The sequence below is a fragment of the Gymnoscopelus braueri genome (genome assembly GCF_963280865.1).
Source record: "Gymnoscopelus braueri genome assembly, chromosome: 3".
Taxonomy (NCBI): domain Eukaryota; kingdom Metazoa; phylum Chordata; class Actinopteri; order Myctophiformes; family Myctophidae; genus Gymnoscopelus; species Gymnoscopelus braueri.
Window position 1 is genome coordinate 39,014,992 of NC_137612.1, and position 24,331 is coordinate 39,039,322.

At 43.9% G+C, this 24,331-nt stretch overlaps 1 protein-coding gene across 1 annotated transcript in view; it reads right to left on the bottom strand.

The window, feature by feature from the left end:
- Positions 1–690: 690 nt before the first annotated feature.
- dnah3 (dynein axonemal heavy chain 3) overlaps positions 691–24,331 on the bottom strand; it is a 42,344-nt gene continuing 18,703 nt past the window's right edge. The window contains exons 33-61 of the mRNA XM_080423535.1: positions 24,188–24,322; positions 23,916–24,027; positions 23,155–23,396; positions 22,920–23,020; positions 22,255–22,360; positions 21,218–21,347; positions 20,754–20,990; positions 18,832–18,935; positions 18,177–18,471; positions 17,148–17,327; positions 16,491–16,614; positions 15,423–15,579; positions 15,199–15,342; positions 14,239–14,905; positions 13,753–13,918; positions 13,358–13,574; positions 12,495–12,677; positions 12,003–12,201; positions 10,921–11,434; positions 8,269–9,896; positions 7,736–7,961; positions 7,031–7,275; positions 5,760–5,876; positions 4,284–4,441; positions 3,837–4,004; positions 2,519–2,661; positions 1,954–2,158; positions 1,529–1,666; positions 691–1,124 (exon numbers count right to left, since the gene is read on the bottom strand). Of these exons, the coding sequence (XP_080279661.1) occupies positions 771–1,124; positions 1,529–1,666; positions 1,954–2,158; positions 2,519–2,661; positions 3,837–4,004; positions 4,284–4,441; positions 5,760–5,876; positions 7,031–7,275; positions 7,736–7,961; positions 8,269–9,896; positions 10,921–11,434; positions 12,003–12,201; positions 12,495–12,677; positions 13,358–13,574; positions 13,753–13,918; positions 14,239–14,905; positions 15,199–15,342; positions 15,423–15,579; positions 16,491–16,614; positions 17,148–17,327; positions 18,177–18,471; positions 18,832–18,935; positions 20,754–20,990; positions 21,218–21,347; positions 22,255–22,360; positions 22,920–23,020; positions 23,155–23,396; positions 23,916–24,027; positions 24,188–24,322 (7,395 nt within the window). The 3' untranslated portion in view covers positions 691–770. The remainder of the gene's footprint in view (positions 1,125–1,528; positions 1,667–1,953; positions 2,159–2,518; positions 2,662–3,836; positions 4,005–4,283; positions 4,442–5,759; positions 5,877–7,030; positions 7,276–7,735; positions 7,962–8,268; positions 9,897–10,920; positions 11,435–12,002; positions 12,202–12,494; positions 12,678–13,357; positions 13,575–13,752; positions 13,919–14,238; positions 14,906–15,198; positions 15,343–15,422; positions 15,580–16,490; positions 16,615–17,147; positions 17,328–18,176; positions 18,472–18,831; positions 18,936–20,753; positions 20,991–21,217; positions 21,348–22,254; positions 22,361–22,919; positions 23,021–23,154; positions 23,397–23,915; positions 24,028–24,187; positions 24,323–24,331) is intronic.

A 24,331-nucleotide genomic window follows, 5' to 3' on the forward strand; every position in this document is an offset into this window, starting at 1 on the left:
CATTGTACAAAAAAGTATAACACAGAGTTAAGTGGTTAATCAGACTAATCGATTTAGTTGATTACAAAAAAAGATCTATTCGTGTTGATTTGTTGATATATAATACAGTATTTTAAACGATTTCTCGATTATTCAATTAACCTACATGAGCAAGATTGTCGGTCTATAATCGGTTCTAAATATCGGTTTTGATAGCACAGCAGCCATATTGGAAAGTGTAGAGCACAGTGGTTCTCAAACGTTTTAATTTCAAGGACACCCATAACTCTCAGAGTCACACACCTACAGTATAAGGGGCCATTTGGAACCCCCCTCAAGGAACCATGAGGGTACCTGGACCACACTTTGAGACTCACTGGTGTATAGTAGCAGAGTGTTTCCAGTGAGCCAACATGCACAATATCAGCACCCTGACTCTGTTTGACCCGTGGAACAGAGCCTTAATTAGTATAATTGGTAACACCTGTGAAGGAAGAAAGGAAGAGGCCCAATGTCTTTCCAATATGGCTGCTGTGCATAGAGCCTATAACCCAATTATTTGTTTACCAACATTGAGACTGGACGCACAGGTGATTGTTTCATGCAATCAATTCCCAACATATTATTTCGGGGTGCGCTGGTTTCAGTTCATTCAACCTCCTCTTGTGTGTTGGCTAGTGAGGCGCGTCCTAGCAAGACATGACAGGTTTCATAAGGTGCCGGCCTACTGGTTTTTATCAGTGTGACGTTGTCTGTTAAGGGGTCTATTGCTCAGCCCTACTTCTAGGTTCCTAGTCATCTAGCTGGCAGAGACAGGCCACTCCTCGGTTGATCCAGTGTTTCTGTGGCCTGTCCGAGGGCAGCTCAATGGACAGGACATAGTTGGTAGAGTGACCCGTGGTGGACAGGGTGCCTCGGCGGGCGCTGGTTTTGTAAACTGGGCACACATACATGTTCTGGTGCTTGAACTTGGACACGTCTCCAGGTTTGAGCCAGATGATGGGCATAGCGTGAAAGAGGATCTTGGGGAGAGACTCTCCGATGACCATCTTCTCTCTGTCCCAGCGTGCGCCCTCCATGAACAGGCCCCTGATATAGGCCCCGTCCTCAGGTTTCTCATTCATATGGGTCTCTTGTTTGGTCACCTGCAGCAATTCAATATGGGACAAATGTTGCACAAATGTATAAGTTGTCGAAAACACAGAGGAAATGGGGAGTCACACAGCAGTGGTTCTCAAAAATGTTCATGTGAAGGACCCTCAAATTGATATATATTTGGACGCAGACGGCAGACCAAATACACAACGTCCTCTAAGAAGATGTTTTGCCAGGGACCCCCATAAAAGAAGATTTGTGTAGTTAAAAATGTTGATCAAAAAGCTTGCAACACGTTGTGACTGTGAGTTTGTAGATCAGCTATTTTTGAATAGCTTAATAAGGATAAACTTATTTTGATGCTATATTCGATTTTTTTGCTGGGGACCCCCTGGACCCCTGAGGGTACCCGGGCCCCACTTTGAGAACCAGTGTCATACAGTATATTACTTGCCTCAAACTCAAAGCTAATGTAGTCTATGGGGACGGTGTACTTCCTGGCAAAATTCTGAGACACTCCGGTAAGAAAGGACTGGGTGAAGTAGAAGCCAGATACCCAGAAGACTGCAGGTGGGCCATTGTTTATCCATTCCTGTCAAAACATACAAAGCACATACAGTATTAAAACCAGTGCAAGTGGTTCTCAAATGTTTTCATGTCAAGGACCCCCATGACATATGTATAGCAATGATTACTACCAGAATACAGAGCTATTTAACACTTTAACATAAAACAAGCCCCACTCCCACCCCCTTTAAATAGACATCAAAAGTTGCCACACAACTAAGTTAAATTATTACTTTTATTACTCATGCACGTATACAGATACTATACAGTATGTTCTACCAAGTTCAGCCAGGTCAGTAACATTATTATTACCTGTAGGAATTGCAGCCTGGCTAGGAGATCAGCCACGTAGCTCCCCAGTGCCTTGAGGGAGGGGTAGGACTTGGCTGCCCACATAGCGGGCACCTTGCCCACCAGCATACTGCTGAAGACGTTCTCAAGTTCAGATGACATCACCACCTGACCCTTCAGAGCCTTGCGCATGTTCACCAGACTGAAGCGCACCACCTGAGTGAGCCTGCAAGCGAGGGCAGACAAAAACCTCACTGTAAACAAACCACCCCGGTGATTTTGTCAGGTTTGTGACTCTGTGTAGTTTATGATGTTGAGTTACATTTCATAATGTCTGTGTTTGGAGAAAAAATACATTATTTGGATAAATTGGTAATTTTCCACCGTCAGTTGATGCTTCATATCCATTATGAGTAAATTTTTTATTTCTGGAACACAGTTACATGACGCAATCTAACATTTGCCTATGGGGATTCCAATATAAAAAATAACGCTGTGATCCAGGGGGAAAGCTATTATTTTATTTTTTTTAAAGTTACAGTGCCGCTTAAAGTATAATAACCCTGGGTTGAAACCTTGTCACTACCTGTTGAAGCGAATGAGCTCCTGCCTCAGGACGGTGTTCATGGATTCCTCGTATATCACTGGGTATTTTTCCATCACCATCTGCAGGTCAAAACCCTCCGGCAGCTTGGACAGGATGTCCTCTGACAGCTCATCCACCACTTCCTTTAAGACAAAAAATGATTTATTCCTAATGCTCTATATGACAGCGATTCCCAAACTCTGGGCCAGGGTATTGCAAGTGGGCCCCCAAATAGTTGGCACAACACTACGATCTATAGGATAATAATGTACATTACAAAACCTTTTTTTTTTTTAAATGTCATGGTATTCTTTTTTCTTTCAAACCGCGAAAAGGGGGCTTTCATAGTGATACCAATAAGAACTTAAAGTATACAACGTTAGCTCCATTGATCCAAGCTGGAACACAATCGATTGAGTGATTGATTGATTGATTATTAAAATGAAAATGCACGCGGCCCACCCATCTAACCACTTGCCATGTCAGTGGTCAGATGGGTGGGTGAACGCTTTCAAGATTTTCAAGTAGGAAGGACAACGGAAGGCAACCTGTTAATCTGCCTTTAAAAATGTAATAGAACTGAGATAAAAAAAAATAGCATCTTATGAACAGGTATACAGAGTAGCAACACAGCATTCCTTGTATACAGTATATGGGGCACCTTCCTTGATTTGTGTGAAGGAAATAATCAGGACTGAGGCACAAAAGAATGTCTGGAATTTATAACGTGTATATTGGTGATGTATTTTTATTTATAATATCTGATTGTCCCACATACAGGCTATAGCGTCCAAATAGAGAATCTACCCCCATTTGAAGAATGCTTGTATCCATGTTGAGAGTGAATGACAGGAAGGTGTTTTACACTTTCAAGAAGAGAGCTCCTATACTATCTGAAAGAGTTTGTTTAACTCTGAAAGGGAGTATGACTGTCTGTCTCCAGATGCAAGGTTCTTCTTTCCTTCTTTAGTTTTTACTTTTTAATGAACTAAATGTCCTCTAGGTGCAACATTCAAGGATGTGGCCTGTACAAATTGATTACACAAGCTTTTCTATCTGCACCTGTTACATTTGATTACACACAATTCTATCAGTATGCAGTTATGTCACAAACCTTAATGTATTAACCTTTATAGCAATAAATACATTTATTATTGTATATAAAATGGTCTGTGGCAAGTTCCAGTTCTTAAATTAGCCATTGATTATGTTCTGGGCCTCCCTCCAGAGGCCTCCCCCAAACCTCCTCCAGCGATGATATGCAAAGTGAAAAATATGTTTTCTAGCCTTGAGACCGTTAGATAGATTAGATGCTAACCTGAGGGGATTTAGCCCCGCCTGTAGACTGTCTAGGCAAAGTCAACAGCACTCCATCCAGCAGCTGATTGGTCTCTTGAGTCTCTTTAGTGATGTCAGCGTTGCTATGAAGCCCAAACACACTGGGGTCGGCGCTGATTGGTAGTTTGCGTATGTAATCAACATAGGTCTGGAATAAACAAAAAAAAGAAAAACAATGGAAGATATTAAATTAATGTATCAGATATTATCAGATACTGTAGGCCGGGTGTCTATGTAGTCACAAAGTTTACATGTTGTCAACAGTGGTGGACAATAACGAAGTACATTTTACTTGAGTACTGTACTTAAGTAAAAAAAATGTAGTATCTGTACTTTACTTGAATAGTTGTATTTATGGATACTTACTATGAAATATGATAACGGTGCATATGTTATGTCTATGCAGCAACTGGGGCCTTGATCATACCTGGTAGGGGCCGTGAGGAGGGACATAATACATGTCTTCCTCACTCAGGCAGTATCGCGGCAGTTCAATCAGCTCCTGACTGTAGAAGATTGACAGCAGGGACAACAGCAGACGTCTGTCCTTGTCATCTGTTACCCTGCCACCATAGTTGCACTCACCTAAGATAGGAGAGTTGAGGAGAGAAACAGTTTTTTTTTTGTGCACAAGGCACACCAGAGCAGGTGACCAAAGGTCAGGTCAAAATCTCAAGGCACACCTGAGATTATGAATAGGTAATGGAATATACTCTAATTTCACTGTGTCATATGTTGTTTGTCAAAATGAGTGACTTGAAAATTCTACCCAAAAATAGTCCCTGGAGAAACGAACAAAATTCAAATGTCCATGACTTCTAACTGGTGCAGTTAGGTTTAGCCAACATTGACTTAATTGTTCAGGTATGTCCTGTAACATTTGAATGAATGATAACTATGACAAAATCAGCAGACGATGCCAACGGCAGATACATTCTCAAGCTATCCACAGCCCGCCTATGATACCCAGAGCAAGTAGTCAGAAATGGTACAGTCCTCCTGTAGTGAGCATTAATAAGGACCAAGATATGGAGATCAGGTTGAAAAAAGGTCAAGTGTTCCATTAATCCCATGAACCCTAGTGTCCCTATTCCGAGCATGTGACAATAGGCGAATATTAAGCAAAAATAGTCATATATTCATATTCAAGGTCGCAACGTGACGGGTTGCCAGCTTGTACACCGGGCTATTTTCGGCAAAGAGGTTTGGTGTAGAGAGAAAAAAGGAGGGGGCCAAGTATAGAGCCCTGGGGGACCCGGTCAAAAACTATGCATGGTTTAAAGGGCAAGACCACTTTGGTAGAGGTTTGGGTTGTGTAGTTACCTTGCCATGATGTAACTCCAAAGGTGGGCAAGAAATAAAAAATAATTGCTCCATTGATTAGAAATTGATAATTCAAAATATCCTCCTCATTGACTTACATTGTACGGTAAAACAGCTCTCAAAGTCACTCTTTTAGCAACGCAAACAAAGTTGATTCAGACAATATAGAGCATCACCAAACCCAGTACTGTTTGTTTTTTTTATTAAAATGTCAACTTCCTGTTGATTTTGCCATTTTTAATAAGTAGAAAACCTGGATCCGCGGATCCGGATCCAGATCTTCAAATAGTAAAATCAACAGGAAGTTGACATTTTTATTAAAAAAACTAACAGTACTGGGTTTGGTGATGCTCTATATTGCCTGAATCAGCTATGTTTGGGTTCATTTATGTGCTAAAAGAGTGACTTTGAGAGCTGTTTTACCGGACAATGTAAGTCAATGAGGAGCATATTTTGAATTATCAGTTTCTAATCAATGGAGCAATTATTTTTTATTTCTTGCCCACCTTTGGGGTAACTACACAACCCAAACCTCTACCAAAGTGGTCTTACCCTTTAAGTGGTTAAGAAATGGTCTTACCGGTCAGGTAAGTGAGGGCCTCCAGTGGAATGTCATCATACTCATCCAGGAACATCAGAATCTGCCTCATACTGATCCTCAGGTCAGACTCATTAAACTCATAGGGGATATTCCAACCTACACACAAAACAGAAAACACATTGGTACGGTGTGACTCTGTACGAGTCTAGCCGTCTATTAGAGGGTCTTTCTGTCCGTCCGTTTTGTGTGTCCGTCTGTGTATCCGGAGCTAATCTCGCAAACCGCTAGCTAGACAGAGCGTGCCAAATTTCTTGTTCACACTGTCAGTAGGTCAAAGGAGTATCTCGTACTGTATGTTTTATACTTTTTATAATGTAAACTTTCATTTAATAAGGGAAGTCAATGGGGCTCTATCGGGGTGACACCTTGCCCATAATTGGTGTGATACATCATAGATATATGTCATAGGTCACAGGATGGTCACATGAAGTCCAAGATCCACGTTGGAGCCACTCCGTTCCCATGTGGATCACAAGATCCACACAATAAATGCAAAACATCAAACATTCAAAACATAAAAGTCAAAATAGTTATGGGACATTCAACTGTCCCAAATGTCAACTAGCATAAGGTTTCATTTTACATGGACGCAAAAAGGAGATGATGTCTACAGCATTGGTTCACAACGTGGGGTCCTTGAGGGGTTCCAGGGAATACGCTGCTAAATGATTGGACTAAATGGACCCTTATTGGGTCTGTAACTCAGAGAGCGTACAAATGGAGATAAATAGACCTGTAAGAGTCCATTTGGTAACATTTGTTCACTATCAGAGTTTAAATTACTCTGAGGATTTTACAGTGTAGAATGGGGTCCCAGAGATTATTATTTTTAATCAAATGGGGGTCTTTGGTCAATGCAGTGATTCTCAACTCTTTAAAGACGGGGTGCCGTGATTTTCAGTGATTTTCATGTTTTTTCCCCCCTAAAATATGATCATCAGGTATTATGGTTATACTAGGAGGAAGATTTTTTTAAAAAAAGTATACAGAAATTGTTAAAATTATGTTTTTATGTGGACACGAAAGCTTTTGCTGAAAATAGCCGATCGACAAGCTCACAACGCGACGCAACACATTAACAGAAAACACACTAGTATAGAGCCCTGAGGGACTCCGGTTACCCATATGGAGTTTAAGTGGTTAAGGGTCCATAATTATGAATCATTAAGCTGGGGACCCCCCCCCCCTACAACCCCAGGGTCACCAGACCCCAGCTTGAGAACATGTGGTCCACAGTACATCTGCCTCACCCAGAGGTCCAAAGTTCCTCCTCTCCTGTACCAGAGCGTGGAAGAAGGTGAGCCCAAACAGCAGCTTCTGCCATGTGACTTGTTTCTTTGAGCTGCAGAAGAAGGCCGGGTCGGAGATGGGGTCGCTCACATAGGAGCGCAGCAGGTTGGCTCTCATTCCTCTGGGAGGCTCGTTGGTCATCTTCACTCCATTCTGCAGGATACTGACTGGGAACTTGTCCGATGGATAACTGGTCAGCCACAATCTGAGAAGAGGCCATTATTTCAGTGGTTCCCAACCTTCTCTGGACCGGAGATTTGAGATTGAAAATGTGACGACTAAACGCGGCAGCGAGTGTTAAGTGGTCAGAAGGGTGGGCCGCGTGCATTTTCAGAGCATGTTTATTTTAATGTTCAATCAATCAATTGTGTTCCGGCTTGGATCAGTGGAACTATCGTAGAATAGTTCCTATTTATCGGTATCACAATTAAAACTCATTTTTAAAAGTTTTAAAGAAAAAATACCATGAAATCTTTTTTACATATTAAAATATTAATGTTATATTATTAATAAAATCTTAATGTTTTGCCAATTCTTTGGGGGGCCAATTGCAAAACCCTGACAGCCTACAGGTTAGGAATCGCTGCATTATATATCATTTCACTTTTGTCATATGTATGTCTTCTGGTTATTCAGTAATTCATTCTTCCTTAACCGGCACTGACCTGAAGCTGGGATGGGTGTTCTCTGGAGTGATTGTCTCCTCACAGATCCTCTCTAGTGTGGGCATCCAGCTGGTGGCCAGGTGGCAGTTTTGTAGTAACACCCAGGTGCCCTTTTTAAGGCCGCTCTCTATCATGCGGGCCGCTATGGGCCCCTGGTCCTGCCCAAGGGAGATGGTCTGGATCTTACTGCCACCCATATCCAGGTCATCAGCAAACTTCAGCAGGCCTGAAGGAACAATTAGTTAATTCTGTACTTTTGGGCAATTTTGCAATAGCAAATCATCGCTGTCAGGTGGAAACCTTGTACGTCCAAAAAACGTTCCTTTTTATTATTATTTAGGAAAAAGTTAAATTGTGAAAAATTTCACTATTGTGCAACACACACTTGTATGATGAAGTAGGGCATCAATTTACAAAAAAAACACAAAAAGTTTAAGTTTGGACTGTTGACAAGGTTTCTGCCCGGCAGCAACAAAATGCGTCAAAGTCTATTGTACGATGCATTAAGAGAGACGTTTAGTGTGACAAATCACCTGCTGTTGGATCAGATCCCGGCGACAGCACAAAGATCAGAGGAGAGCAGCAGTTGGAGTCATTATAACTTCCCGCCAGGTCAAAGGTGGGTGGCTCGATGTAGGCACGCCCCATGTTGTCTGCTATGAATTCCTGCACTGCCGGCACCAGCTTGTCTGGCCTGAAGCACCTCAGCACCACCAACCTGTCCATCCCCACCAACGTCCTCCACTGGTCTGGCAGCTGCTTCTCATGGGGCTTTCCCGAATCGTAGATCTTCTTCCATGTGGAGATGTTGTCTCGGACGTGCCCGAAGAGCCTACCCAGGTTGGTGAGGTTGGAGGCCCTGACGATCTCTGACCAGGATTTGTCGGAGAGCCACTCCGGGGCAGGGTTGGGGTGAGGGTTATCCAAAGCGATGCCACCGGTGAGCAGGAAGCGCCAAGCCTGGTCGTCAACCTGGCCCTTGCCTTGCATGATGCCAACAGTTAGCAGCAGGGAAAAGAGCACCTTGTCCTTCTCAAAGAGCGAGCGGCAGATATTGTTGTAGATGCTGAGGGTGAAGTTCTCGACAACGTTGCCAATCCTCTCAGCCAGGTCATCGCTCTTCAAGCTCTGAGCGATGGACTGCACATAGAGGTTGATAAACCAGGTGAGCGAGTACTGGTACATAGGCTCAATGTTGGCCAAATCGGAAATGCAGAAGAACAGGATGGACGAGTGTTGAGCCACAGGACGGTAACCCATGCGGGTGACGTCGATCTCCTCCTCAGTGACACTGGTGATTTTTTGTTTCTCCGAGATCTCCTCGGACAAGACCTTGGAGGAGGACAGGAACTTAATTGCCGTCTCGTCTTCCAGTATGTTCCCCTCAGAGGAGGAGAGCACTTGAAGGATCTTATCTTCAATCTCCTTCAACTGCTCGTTGTTGGCGGCACTCTCCAGAATGAGCTGGTTCTTCTTCTCTTCTAGCTCAGGTTTCTCCTTGGCAGCTACAATGCCCAGGAGCTGGTCCTCCAAGCCCTGCGGGGTGATCATGAAGTTCAGCAGGCAGACTTTGATGGCCACTTCTGGGAGGTAGTGAGGGTTCCGCAGGCCGGTGGTCATGTAGAACAAAAAGTCTTTGGAGTACTCCACAACATTCTCCCCTAGCTTTATGTACTCGACACCTTGCTGCTTGAAGGTCTGCTTCAACAACACAGGATCAAGCACGGCATCCAGTTCTTCCCCGACATTTTCCAAAAGAACCGGGGTTCCAAACTGGATGCAGTTTTCCAGGGTTCTCATGTAGTTGCTGTCTGAGAGCTTGATAACAACTAGCTTGTTGGCCTTCTCCATGTTCCTGATCCACTTGTTGGCCTGACGCTGGGGGTCAATTATTAGCGGCCAACGGCGGGAGTTGGACACAATGATGCCGTTGTCTGTGGAGAAGGAGTCCACGGGAAGCCCATTGATCTGCCATTGCCTGACGGCCACCTGGTTTCCCAGGGTGCTGCTGAGGGTGAAGTCCTTAGAACATGGTATTTGTTTCTCTTGGCACAGGATGTGCCACTCCCGCTGGCACTCCACGCGATAGTCGACTGCAAAGGCCCCGAGATAGGACACAATGCCAGAGGAGAGGAGTACGTCACCGGTCAGGTTGGCGTATCTACAGACAGACAATTTTGTTCAATTTATGATTCATGATCACCATAATCATCACCGTTGCCATTAGTGTTATTGAAATTCAATTAAAAAATATATACAATCTGGGGGCACCGATGGCCCACATACAGTATAGGCTCTGGAATCTCGCCGTCAGGCGGACAGCGAGTTGTGAGTTCGATTCCATCCATAGCCCGACTTTTCTGCGTGTCATCCCCTGTCTCTCTCTCCTTGTCTCCTGTCATTATCAACTGTACTATCCAATAAAAGCAGGAAAGACCCAAAAATATTGGGGGGAAAAAATCATGAACTAGAAAAAGTGCTCCTCGGAGCACAGGTCTCCGCCAGGTCAGGTAGGTTATTGTGGCCACCTGGTGGCGCTATAATAGGCCAATGTGAAAAGGGTGCCATTTCTTCCTCGGGCTAGTGGGAATGTGCGTGCATCCATGATTTGAGGCATTTTGTTGCAAAAATGTGTTTTGGGAAATTAGACCTGCTGGTGGCGCTATAACAGGCCAATGTGAAAAGGGTGGCATTTCTTCCTCGGCCTAGTGGGAATATGCGTGCAAGTTTTCACCGAAATCGCACGCTGTGTTCATGATTTGAGACATTTTGTTCAAAACGGACCAATCTTGCAAACTTTGGAAGCCAACCTTAGCCAATCTGGATGGAATATGAAATATCGGACAGATCTGTCTTGATCACATGACTATAGAGATACTGTGTACCGATTTGCGTGATGCTTGGATAAAATCTGTAGGAGTAAATGGGTTTGCACAAATCGGCCTCCTGGTGGCGCTATAACAGGCCCATGTGAAAAATGTGGGGCAGAGGTTCTGAATTGGCATCCAGGGAGTGTGTGTGCACAGTTTCGTAGCGACCGGGCAAACGGTGCCAGAGATTAGCTGGTAACACACTGACAGGACAGGACACACGGACACACGGACAGGGGGTAAAACATACTCTCTCGCCATGCCTTTCGGCCTGGCGGAGACAATAACACTGTAATTGTAGATTTTTCAACATACCTTATTCCCAGCAGATCTGCAGCCTTTGTCCACCTGTCCTTCTCTCCTCCCAACCCTCCAATCAGCTTCTCCGCTCTGACCAGCTTCTGGGAGCACATTTCAATGTTCCCCTCCAGCTCTCTCTTTTTGTTCTTCATGGCCTCAAAGGTGTCGTTCAGGCTCTGCAGTCGATCCTCCACTTCCTTCAGCTCTGCTCTCTTCACCGCCAACATGCCCTTCTGGACGGCAAGCTCAGCCTCGGCCTGTCTGAGCCTCTCCTCCTTGGGGGCCACAACTTTGACGACCCGTTCGTACACCTCCATTGCTCTCACCCACTTACAGAGACCCTCACAGGCGGAGGACACGGTCTTGATGATGGACGGTTGAAAGTCGGGGTGCTCGACGAACTTCTCTCTGATTTTCTTGATGGAGGCAGCGGGGATGTTGTCTTTGTCGTAGGCCTTGAGACTTTCCAAGAATTTCATGTCTCCCAAGAGCTTCTTAGAGGGGCCCCAATAGTCCTCAATCATCTTGCCTGAAACACAAACATGTCAAATTTATTTTTGAGGTGTATTTAAAAAAGAAAAAGTAATGTTAGATGTTTTTGGTAAACCAGTTCAATATTTCTTTTCTTGAAAGGCAGGGTATGTGAATTTGTTTGTTAAAATAAGCATTAAATAGCTCTATATTCTGATAGTCCTCATTGATAGTGATAGTGCTCTTTAGTAAATAGAAAATGCATTTTCAGGTCAGGATATCAATTTAATCTAATCAGGAGAGAAAACAGGATACAGATTAAACAAGTGAAATTGGAAGTGGTGACACAAAGAGATGAGCAGACAAAGTTTGAACTGGAACAGTATACCATTTAAGCTGATAAATGGGTACCCTCTCCTGACAGAAAATGTATTTTCAGTTTATTAAAGAGGTGGAGAGACGGGGAGACCCCTGTTACCAAAGAAACACTCTATATCAATGAGTACTATCAGAATATAGAGCTTTAACCTTTTAACAAAAAAAAAACCTTTTGTTTTTAACAAAAAACTATCACTTCCTACCTTAAATGTGTCTTTGATTGTACTGTATGTGAGCAAAGATCGTACCTGAGCCACTGGGATCAGGTTTTCTCTCGGGTTTGATGCCCTTCATGACACAGATGGACTCCATAACTAGCTTGACCAAACCTGGGGGGTTGGTCATGGACTTGACCACTGTGATGTCTGCAGGTTTCAGGGTATCCAGAGCCTCCAGGGCCGCCTCCAGAGCGGGCATGGCTTCAGCCAGATCGCCCTCACACTCATCCTGAACACAACCAGCACACATTTAGGAATATGCTACAGCCTGCGGTCCATAAACACATAGCTATTTGACATGCAGTGATGCAGCAATGTGATCGACATCATTTTGTTTTTTTGCTAGTTTGACCACTTCAAATGCTCTAATCTTAAAAAAAGAAATAACCAAAAATGGCCAATCTACAAGCTTGTAGATTGGCAATTTTCGCTGTGCAACATGCTTCCATAGAAGACATGCTTCTATGGAATCCAAATGACTGAAATCAGTGGTGGCGACTGAGAACTTGAATCTGTGCAAACCTTTATAGCTTTGGCTGCCGCAGCCGCTTCATTGGCCACTTTCTCATCAGCAGACACCAGCTCCTTCTTGGCGTCCACCTCCACCGTCTCCTTCTCTATCTTCAGCATCATCTCATCCGTCTCAGCCGAGGTCCGGATGAGCTCCGGCTGCAGGGCTGTCAGTTCCTGCTGCATCACTGACACCTGTGGACCATGTGATTTGAAGGGAATTAATCATTCAATAATTCAAGTTAACACTAAAAGGGCTTTCACATGAATCCAGTTCAACGCCAAGTAATGCACTGACTATGTGAGATAAATTGAGCGTCACTGCCCTTTGAAAGTTGACACATAAACTCTGGACATTATTAGTAATAATGGGGGTGGCAATAGCTGAATGGTGAGTGAGCCCGCCTGGGAAGGCAAAGATCCCAGGTTCGATTCCAGGCCTCAGCAATGTGTCGAAGTATAAAAACTGTGCAAGACACTTAACCCCTAACTGCTCGATGAGCGCTACAACCAGCCGCTGCTCACCGTTCCTAGGATGGTCCCCAAAGAGTGGGGACCAAATTATTATTATTTTATTAATAATGTAATAATATAATGAATAGTAGTCATCCTAACCAAGTCAATGTTCAATACCTTTTGTTAATGTTGAGTTGGGCATTAACGATCCCTCCATAGGAAATTAACGGTTTCACGCGTCGTTGATATATCATTATACATATTATAATTATGTGCAAGGCATTTGTCACTTTATCACTTTCACCCTTTGATGACTGGCAGCCAGCAGCACCTGCCATGGTTTTCAACCAACTCCCTCCCCACACTGTTATGGATCCAGGGCACTGCCCAAATTGAAAAGGCTTGTTAAGCTAAATCACCTGAGAAGCAGCAAACTCAAGTTTCTGTAGGCCAACAAGGTAGCGGTTCCTCATGGTGTTGACTTCACTCCTCTTGGTGTTGAGCAGGACCTTGAAGGTGAGGATGAGCTCCAGGTAGGAGGTGGGGGTCACATAGTTGTGTCTCCTCAGTCTGCAGTAATACCTCTCAGAAAGGTCCCTGACACTCGTGTGGAATGTCTTACACATTTCCACCACCCTGAGGATCACAACAAGAAATATACAGTATGTTACATTAAATCACACACACTCTGCTACAGCTAATGGGGATCCAAAATAAACAAAACATTTGCTCAACTAATTTGATCACAAAAGTGCAATCTATGTCTTTTCTACAATCCTCAAAGCAACTAAGATATTAAAATGTACATCCTTACTCCAGTCTGACATCAGTTTCCAGCTCCACGTCCTCTAAGAACTTGTGGGCCACCATCTCCAGGGCATCACTGGGCCAAGCCTGGAACCAGTCAATGGTGCAGCAGTTGATAAGGGACGGGAACATCCTGAGGCGGTTCCTGAACGCATCACCGATGGGACTCATGGCTGTTGACAGACAATCACCCTCCCAAATTAGACATAGCTTAATCTGGACTAGGTTAAGCACATTAACTCTAATGTCCTAATTCTGGGCATGTCATAATAGGCCAATATTCAGCGAAAATAGCAGATCTACAAGCTTGTAGATCTGCTATTTTCAGCTGTTGAAGGAAAAAAGGAGGGGGCCAAGTACAGACCCCTGGGGGACCCTGGTCAACAGAGTAAATAGGATTTAAGTGGTGAAGAAAACTTGACTGTCTTATAGAAGTACATTCTCTCTTCTGCAAAAGATCAAAATGTTAAAACAATAAGTCTAAGATGCTCACCAAGTACAATGTGAAGGTTGGCCCTGACGCGGTCGATGAAGAAACTGTACATTGATAGTGGGGTGGCGTCAATATTCTTGCCCCCAACCCGGGCGATGCTCTGCACCTTCTCGATGATGTCGGCACGCTCATCGGCCGGGAAGATGTTGGGTACATCGCCCGTGTTCAGCAGCATGTTGATGTCCTCCACCATCGCCTCGTCCTTGATCTGACTGTCACTGAACAGGAACACCAGACGCTTGCCCTCGACGCCCGCTTTGAGCATCACCCGCTTCAGGTCCTCGCGCCACTCTGTCATGCCGTAGTTCTTGGTCAGCTCAATCTGGAACAGGTCGTAGTCGTTGATGAAGGCACCCAGCTTGGTGGCACTCCGGCGGCCAGAGCCACCGATGCCCACCAGCAGCAGGTGCCCGTTGTCTTGCTTCAGCACACGGCAGATGCGGGAAATGTGCTCGATGGCGAACTTGAACATAACGAGGGACATGGGCGCCTTGCTGCAGTTGTTGAACTCATCCAGGTAGAATTCCATCACTTCCTGCAGGCCGCGCAGGTCTGTGATCTCATCATAGGCCTTGGTGTCGGTGTCAGGCTTGGCGTAGTCACCAAAGAACAAGCTGCGGATGTTCTCGTCCACCACCTTGCCATCTGGGCTGAGATGGCACAGCAGCTGGTCGAACGTGTTGGGAGACAGGTATAGAAATAAAACCACAGGCACCGGTCCAAGGCTTTGTTCAGACTGCAGGCAAATCCAATTTGCTTCCCCAATCTGATCTTTAAGACTGACTGTCCACACTGTTATTTAGACACCATCGTACGATGAAGTATAAACCAGGGCTCACTTTTTTAAGACTTGATAAACCCAAGTCTGATTCCAATCTGGATAAGTCAAAAATCACATTTGGGCTGCCAAATGTGAACATAGCTCAAACTTAATGCAACAGGAGTGTTTTATTATCTTACCTTATCAATGCTCTCCTTAAAGAAGGACAGTGTTCTCCCTTTGATGATGTTGAAGAATGTTGCCCTGTCCTCAGGATTGATGAGACGGTCACAGAAAACCCGGTACACCTCATGGATCCACAGACGGATCAACTTGTCTGCCTCCTGATCGCACAAGCACAAACATAAATTCAAGTTGATTGAAATCTAATGGTCAAACATTTATTCTGTGTTGTCAAGCTCACCTGCATGTGTGTGTGTGGAGCCAGAAGGACACCACGGATCACTCTGGCAAAGTCCCTCAGGTTGAAGATGTAGTGGGACTTGGACGGGGTGGGGAGGAAACTGTCCATGGTGTCCTTATAGACAGCCATGGTGGCCTGCACCATGATTTTACCCTGTCTAGAGAGAGAAAAACATTCATTCTCCAACCTAAAAGGCCAAACTTCCTGGGTCCGATATCAATGTCACTGACTGTATCGACAAAATCGGCCCATGACGTTTGGTTTTAAAGGTGGTGTAAGTGATGTTTTAAAGGCCTTTGCAGACAGGGTGCGATTAGTCAATCAGTTTTTACCGCATGCGAAAAGACGCACGAATCGAACTGGGTCCGATTGGGAAAAAAACGCACCGCCGCATCGCATCGCCGCACGGTAAATTCGGAGCCGGTGTGCATGAGGTCATTGAGAACCATGTGTTCATTTAAAAAATGATATTGTCCGTTTTTTCCGTGCGAAAAATCGCACCCTGTCTGCAAAGGCCTTCTCTCCAGCTTTTTAGTTAAGAGGAAAATAACTGTTCATGTCGGTATACCAATTTTATCCAATCAGGAATGAGAACTCCACAAAGATCATGTATCAGGTTAAATTTAAGAGGATTACAGTTCCAATTTTCTGAAAATGTATCTTCTGTTTACTAAAGAGCTGGAGAGATACTGAACAAACATAGTAATAATTGATCGGAATACAGAGCTATCTAACACTTATTTTGACAAAAATATATCACCGCCTCATGGGAATCCGTCAATTTTCTTTATGCTACAAGCTTACAAAACTATCCACAACTCTTGCTGACAAGAGGTGGAAATGAAACAACCAACAGAACAAGGCACATGAATGCTGTTGACACCACATCAAGCCAATACTTTTGAAACAATTCTCCACAAGCAAGTCACACGCTTACATACTTCAAAACTGTGTAATCCTAAATTTTGCAAAATGTAAAAGCCAAGATATTATTGCAGTTTGAACCAAAACAAATACAAATGTTTGAGTGACATCTGGACGATAGTGTTAGAGCAGGTTATGAGTTACCTGTAGAAGGAAGGGTCAAAGCCCTTGCTGAAGTGCCAGTCGGTGATGGAAGTGAATATCTTGCTCAGTGTTTCATCATCAAAGGAATCAATAGAGATGATGTTCAGGTGACGAGTGAAGCGCCCTAGAATTCCCAACAGTTTGTCAGTAACTTCACACTAATCCTATTAACATTAATCTTATAGGAGTAAACCCTTAACTACTTAAAGGGGAAATCCACCCATTTTCAATATTTAACTATGTCATTAATATAGCATAAAGGAGTTGTGTGGAAATAAGAAAAAATTAAAAAAAAAATTAACATTGCAAAAAAATTTAACATTGCAAAAAAATTAACATTGCAAATTACACTGTGATGACTCATCATGGTGTAATTTGCAATGTTAATTTTTTTGCAATGTTAATTTTTTTTGCAATGTTAATTTTTTTTTAAATTTTTTCTTATTTCCACACAACTCCTTTATGCTATATTAATGACATAGTTAAATATTGAAAATGGGTGGATTTCCCCTTTAAACCCCAGCATCAGTATTCTGGGTAAAACCTTCACAGAAAATAGCCGATCTAGATGCAGAGCAAAAACAGAAAAGTCACAAGTATAGAGCCCTGAGGGACTCCAGGTCAACCAAGTAAAGGGTTCAAGGAGTTAAACAATACCTGTAATGTTGTTCCTCCCACCCCCAGGGGGCCCCATAGCAGACAATAACAGCATGTCCACTATGTCCAGTTTGGAGTTGTCCTTCCTGTCGTACCAGTGGTGGTGGTCAATCCACTGTCTCAGCAGCTCAATGGGGGGCTGAGCCCCATAGATTTCTTTAGCTGGCATGTTCAGGTCATCTGCATGGGAGAGATCACCTGTTATGCATGAAAGGGTAGTGCACGCACATCCAAGGGGACCGTACCTACCTTAGTGGGGAACATAGAACCCGGGGAACATAGGTATGACCCCCATCCAAGTGCCCAGGTGCAGGACAAGCAACAGTTCACATAAGAGAAAGTAAGGTCTGCATGCTGGTGGAATAAGCTTCAAGCTTATTTCCCCCAGTGTGTGGACTTACTTTATTTTAAGAGATCTGTTAACCTTTGCTTAGTCCAGTTGTTCTCCTCTGTGGGTCTCAGGACCCAGAGCACAGCTTCTAGCAGTCTAATCAGAGACTAACAGCGTCTCTATAAACTAACAGTAGGTTTGGTACCCAGGACTGGATTTGAAAACAATCACAATTGTCTCAAACCTGTATAAGCAACTTACAATTACAATTTTACAATTGTATTTAGCAGACATTATTATCCAGACTTGACTTATTAAGCACATGAACCATAGTCAAATAGCAACAAGCAATGCAACGTGTGGTAACCTTTTACATTGGCTACTTTTGCTGCACAACACCATCCTTTGACTTAGTATAAAATAGGACTTAAATGGTTTTAACTAAAGTAATTGTTAGACTGTTACTGACCAAGCAGACAGGCATAAAACCTCATCAAACTGTATGTAAAAGGTAATAAGGATAGTAAGTAAACATCAACAACACATCTATCAACAGTAATTAATATACAGTAGCATGTGTGAACAAGCAAACCCATACCTATCTAAATAACATAACATAGTATGCAAGACAAGGAGGGCTATAGGTGGATGAGGTGTCAGTACACCAAGCCTTATCCAAAGCAAATGATCAACCCTACCAACATAGACGATGCATTTCTTTCCCATGGGAGGCCCGAACATGCCCTTTCTCCTGCGGTCCAGCTTGGCCATGATAATGTCCTGGGTGTGGTTAGCAGAAGTGCGGGCGGAGAAGTTGATGCAGATGGGGGTGTAGCGCTCTTTGGGGAGTTTCATGATGAAGCTGTTGTTAATGACCGACTTGCCGGTGCCTGTCGGTCCCACGAACAGCATGGGAACCTCATGTGTCAGGTACGTATGCAGGAAGAAAAGCTGCCGTGCCGTCTCTGTGGTGGGGATGATGAGATCTGACACCTGGTGAGGACAGACAAGGATTATTATGGCGATAAAATGAAGCTTCTTTCTTTCAGCCTCATTTATGTTTCGGCGAAAACATTTCATTGTGACACGTTGCTCGATAACAATGCATTTTCATCATTTTTCTCAAGTGACATGGACCGTGCAGGCCCATTTGGTTCCATTTGTACACTCAAAGAGTTAAATTAACACAGAGGATTTTACATCATATAGTAGACTGGTGGTCCAGAGATACAAATCGTATCAAATGGGGACCCGTGGTCTAATGTATATCAACTGTCCAAACTATCCTTGAATTAAAAAGGTTGAGAATCACTGCTCTAGAAGCCATGACTTCTGGAACAGAAGCGAGCTTACATTGGCTCCAGGTGGAATGATGCTCTCCTCCTTTGAGATTGATTCCGTCCATGTGTTCCACTGTCCACGTCCTTGCTTGTAGAAGTAGTAGTCATAGACAGTGCCTACAGAACAATAAGGATACAGTTGCTGAAATTGTAATAATTTCTCTTTTTTTATGGCATGGCTCTGTAGGAGTCGAGCTGTTTAGTGTGTGTGTGTGTGTGTGTGTGTGTGTGTGTGTGTGTGTGTGTGTGTATGGACTGATCAGCGCCAAATTTCTTGTGAATGAAATACTAATTCTCCACCCACATCTCCATTTATTTTTTTGTTTATGTCAGTATGCACTTCATACAATCAATCAATGGATATACGGTAGAAGAATTATGATCCTTTGAGTTTTGAGGCAATTCCTCCCGCACATCATAGAGGAGAGAGACAGGAAGAGAGACAGGATGATCTGATCAATGTGGTCAGCATGTCATCTGGTTGAACCCCCACAGCACCCCTCAAATGAAATAATAATAAACTAGAAAATGTGCTCCTCGGAGCACAGGTCTCCGCCAGCGGACCCGTGCTATTTTAACCAAAGGAAATCACTTACCCTATCTTTAACCATAGTTTTCTAGAAATGTTCTAATTCTTACTAAAAATAGAACATGTTACTATATCATGCTACAGCATGGTAAAAACATGGTTTCAGACGATGATTTGCTGCTTCTTCAGTTCGCGTAACGGGAGTTAGTTGCATTGTGTGATCTCAGCTGTGATCTCAGTTTGTACTGGAAAGTACTGTTCCTGATTGATCCTGTCTAAGCTATTTATATTACATATTGTGATGTCACGTGAAACTTGACTAATGTTAGGTGTTCTCAGACGGACACACACGCACGGTCGGGTAATTTGTACTGTAAAGTACTGTTCCTGATTGATCCTGTCTTACCTATTTATATTACATATTGTGATGTCACGTGAAGCTTGACCAATGTTGGGTGTTCTCAGACGGACACATACAGAGACGGACGGAGAGGAAAAGATACTCTCCATTAATCCTGTCAATATTACATATTGTCACGTGTCACTTGACCAATGTTAGCTTGGCTGATGGATAGGTGTGTCACTTCAAAAAATAAAACTGATTTTTTGAAGTGACACACCTATTTATAGGTCTCTATTTCATCATGCGTCTCGCTAGCCAATCAAAGCACACCCTTTCAACATATTGTCACGTGTCACGTGAAGCTTGACCAATGTTAGCTTGGTGGACACACGGAAGGACGAGAACGAAAACATAGTCTCCTGGCGGAGAAAATAAATACGGAGAGTGTCATCACCCATAGGTTTGTGGAGTCCCATTTTCATTTTTGAAGTCTCACATTTGGCAAATTGACCGTCCGTCACCATGTCGTTTATCAGACGATGCCATCATGGCTCTTTGTAACCAAGATGTGACCATATTTAGACGAGAGGATGGAGCTGGGGAGAAGCATTGCTCCACCTCCATCCTGATCGCTGTGGTAGTCTATGGTAGCGACTTGTCGTCAGGCACAATGTAGCTACGCCCAAAAGCATACCCTGCTTTATCATCTATTTTACTCTAAATGGGACCATAAGCTACAAAATTAACATTATTCTGTATTGAAGAAGACTTGAAACTAGTGATTTAAAACATAAGCTCATTCGGAATGTGTTTACTAATGCAATAAATTAAGTGAGTACTAGGGTTAATTTCTCATTGACTTCCATGTGTTCCATTTTTGCAACAAGTGGAATCGCCCCCTGCTGGCCATTATATAGAACGCCAGTTTAAGAAACTTCCATATTGGCTTAATTTTTCCAGGCCAGAAGCTTCACGCTTGGTTATAACAAATTAAGACATGTGACACGAATACATGCGAGAAATCATTATGAAGACATAATAAATTAGAATTAGACAAGAAGACCTTTCTCTGGGAAGATGTTGCTCTTGGTCAGTCTGACACTTTTTGGCCGAGGGTGCTGGTCGTCCGTGCTCATGATCAGCGTACGGTAGAAGGCGTCAAACTTCTTACGGCTGTCTCCGCTAATGGTCCCGCCGAGAGTCCACACGACAGCGAATAGGAACAAGCCCTGCAGCCACATGGTGATCTGTTGACTGGACATGGCCTCTCCGCCGCTGTCTCCTGACACAGCGATTTCATCTAGACATGGACAGGAACATCAACAAGGGACAATTGAGTGAGCGCACACAGACAAACCATAACTGATAATTCAACTTTTACCCTGGTGTCCCTGGCAAAAATAGCCAATCTATAAGGTCACAACGTCTAGCATTGCGACGGGTTGTGAGCTTGTAGATAGGCAATTTTGCAGCGCAACAAAGTATGAAATAGGGCTTAAGTGGTTTTAACTTAACAGTCTTACTGACCAAGCAGACAGGAATAAAGCCTCATCAAACTGTAGGCCAGGTGGATGGCAGATGTCTGCACTAGGAAGCGACACTCGCTGGCAACAAAGTCCAGGCAGGGCTGAACCAGCCAATTAAACAGGTCCACAATCTGTAACACAGCAGACACAGTATACAGTAGATAGCGTAGATAGTTATTACTTCACATATATCATATAGACAGTAAAAGGGCAAGAATAATAAGATAACTATAACCATAATGATGTGAGCATCCACACTGATGAATGATTACGTTCTGTTATCAGTTATCATATGTTGAACGTGATGCATCGTAATTTTGGATGGGTTTTGATTGGCTGTCAGTGTTTTTTTTTTTTTTTCTTAAATTTTTATCCCGCGATTTTTGTAACCCATTTTTTTCACCCGGTGCCAATTTCCTAAGTGATCCTGGGCGCTACACCAGCCCTACACCAGCGCTACACCAGTCCCCCACAGCCAGGGAGGCCAGGGCCGAGCTCATGCTTCCTTCACTACATCAGAGCCAGCTGACCTTCTTGTCACCTGACAGGGGAGAGTTTCCCCGGTAGGACGTAGCGCGTGGAAGGAACACGTTATTCCAACCAGTTCCCTTCCCCTCCATCAGGCGCCCCGGCTGTCATGGGGGAGGCGGTATAGCGACCAGGATTACTACATGTTTTTGTGAGGGTATTAACTACCCAAGGAGACACGGGGAGAACATGCAAACTCCACACAGAGTAGGCCCTTTCGCCAACCCCACCTAGGGTATGGGCGCTGATGACACAGAGGAGAAGACACGCCCACAGCGCCCACAGCGTCCCCGGCCAGTGTCAGTGTTTTTATTGTTCATCACATCGCTCTGAAAGTGATCCCAGCGGTACTGTTGACATTGACAAGGGCGCGTGTGTGTGTGTGTGTGTGTGTGTGTGTGTGTGTGTGTGTGTGTGTGTGTGTGTGTGTGTGTGTGTGTGTGTGTGTGTGTGTGTGTGTGTGTGTGTGTGTGTGTGTGTGTGTGTGTGTGTGTGTGTGTGTGTGCTCACCAGCTCTCTGTGTTCAGCATCCAGGTTTTCAGGCAGTGTGTCCATGTAGGAGTCTCTTAGAGGAGTCCAGCCTAGTTGGTGAGGCTCCATGTAGATCATACCACACCTTCATCACATAGATGTTAATACTCACTCACCTCAACAAACAAACCAACGCAACACTCAAGTGTACAGTCACAGATGCTAATTCTGTACTACAGGTACCTGAAAACATAAAAGCAGTAGATGTTTTTTGCTCTGTGATTCTGGTGTGTAGAGCTAATCTCAAACCAGACACCAACACTTCTTTTGGAAGCCACTTGACTCTTCTCCGTCACAAATACACAGCTATCAAAAATATAAACGGCTTAAACTGCACATGTTTCTAAACATGCATCATAAATCTAATAAAAGACTGATTCACTATGCAACATGCCAACCTAACCATGACGTCAACACGGTTAACGTTTGCTTTATTCACCTTATTCCTGGCCACGCCCACAGGAGTAGGGGGGGTGCGGAGCGGTGGGGAGCCCAATATCAACAGGTTTACCAGTGTTGCCATAATGACATGGCACCGGGCTTAGCACAGGGTCTATTGTAATAAATAAATCAAACTCTGACACACTATATGGAATTGTATCATAGGCAGTGCTTTCTTCAGCTACAGCTGTCTACTCCTGTACCTGCTGACAGTAGCTGGCGAGGCTTGCTCCAGGTCAGCTGGCTCAAAGATCAGACTCATCTTGGCGCTCATCTGAATGATCTCACCACTCATCAGGCACAGCTAGCAAGGAACGCGAAGAAAAATCATTAAGCGTTACTAAACATGGCACACAAACGCATTAGCAAATACATTACAGTACATTAGATGTAGGACAAAGTTATTCCCGACATGAATGGTAACATAGTGGATGAAACCTTCTTGTTGTCGTCGAGCACGGTGTTCATGTTCTCGATCCAGACGGCGTCGATGGGCCCGTCAAAGACGATCCACTGGCGGTTGTCTGAGATGGAGGTGGCCTGATCCCTGAAGGAGGTGGCCAGGACGCCGTCAGACCACTCGTGACTGACCGGGTCAGAGCAGCCATACAGCTGACCCATAGTAATGGCCTTGGGGTTGATGATGCAGTAGTCCACTGCAAACTCCTCCATCAGGCTAGCTGGATGGAAGGAATGAGTGTAATGAGTCTGAAGCTTGACAACTTTCAACCTGGCGTCTCTATTTTGGGCACGAAATAGCCGATCTACAAGCTAACAATGTGTACTGCTGAGAGCTTATAGTTCGGCTATTTCCGTTATTTGTCGTATGATGTAAATTGTTGCTTTTGGGTGGAAACCTTGTATGTCCAAAACCGTTCCTTGTTTATTATTATTTTAAAAAACATTTTAAAATAGTGAAAATATCTGAACTACAAGCTCTCAACGTGTCGCATTGCAACACGTTGTGAGCTTTTAGATTAGCTATTTTCACTACTTTTGTGTGACACTCTTGTATGATGAAGTAGGGCGTTAATTTACGGGAAAACATAAAAAGTTGAAATATGGAGATACAAGGTTTCTACCCGACATCAACGAAATATGGCTTAAGTGGTTCATTTATAATCTGTCGTTTGACAGTGTCGCTTGCCAACCAGATCAGTTCTTGTTGACATACCTTCATAGAGGTCTTGTTGGCATACCTTCATAGAGGTCTCGAAGGGCCCCGGCGAGTACTTTATAAGCAGAGGTCTTTCCCCCGAGAGGTTCTCCAACTATCATGAAGCCATGTCGCACCAGCATCATCTCGTACACCTGCACATAAAGACAGACATTTAGGCTGCCATATTCACGCAGTGAGTCTTCTTGAGTATAACTGATTGCAAAAGAGAGGGGTTTGCCCTCTGGGAGGCAGACTATAACTAAACTAAGTAAGGTCTTTCATGCCATATACAGTGATCTTCTGTCTTGGTACCTGGATGATTTTGGAAATGAACCACGGGACCGGCTGGAGCTTGAGTTTGGCAATGTTCTTATGAATAGCATTGAGGAGGACCTCATAGTCTGGTTTAGGAAGGACGACTCCGGGAAAAAGGTCAGAGATGATGCCCTGTGGATA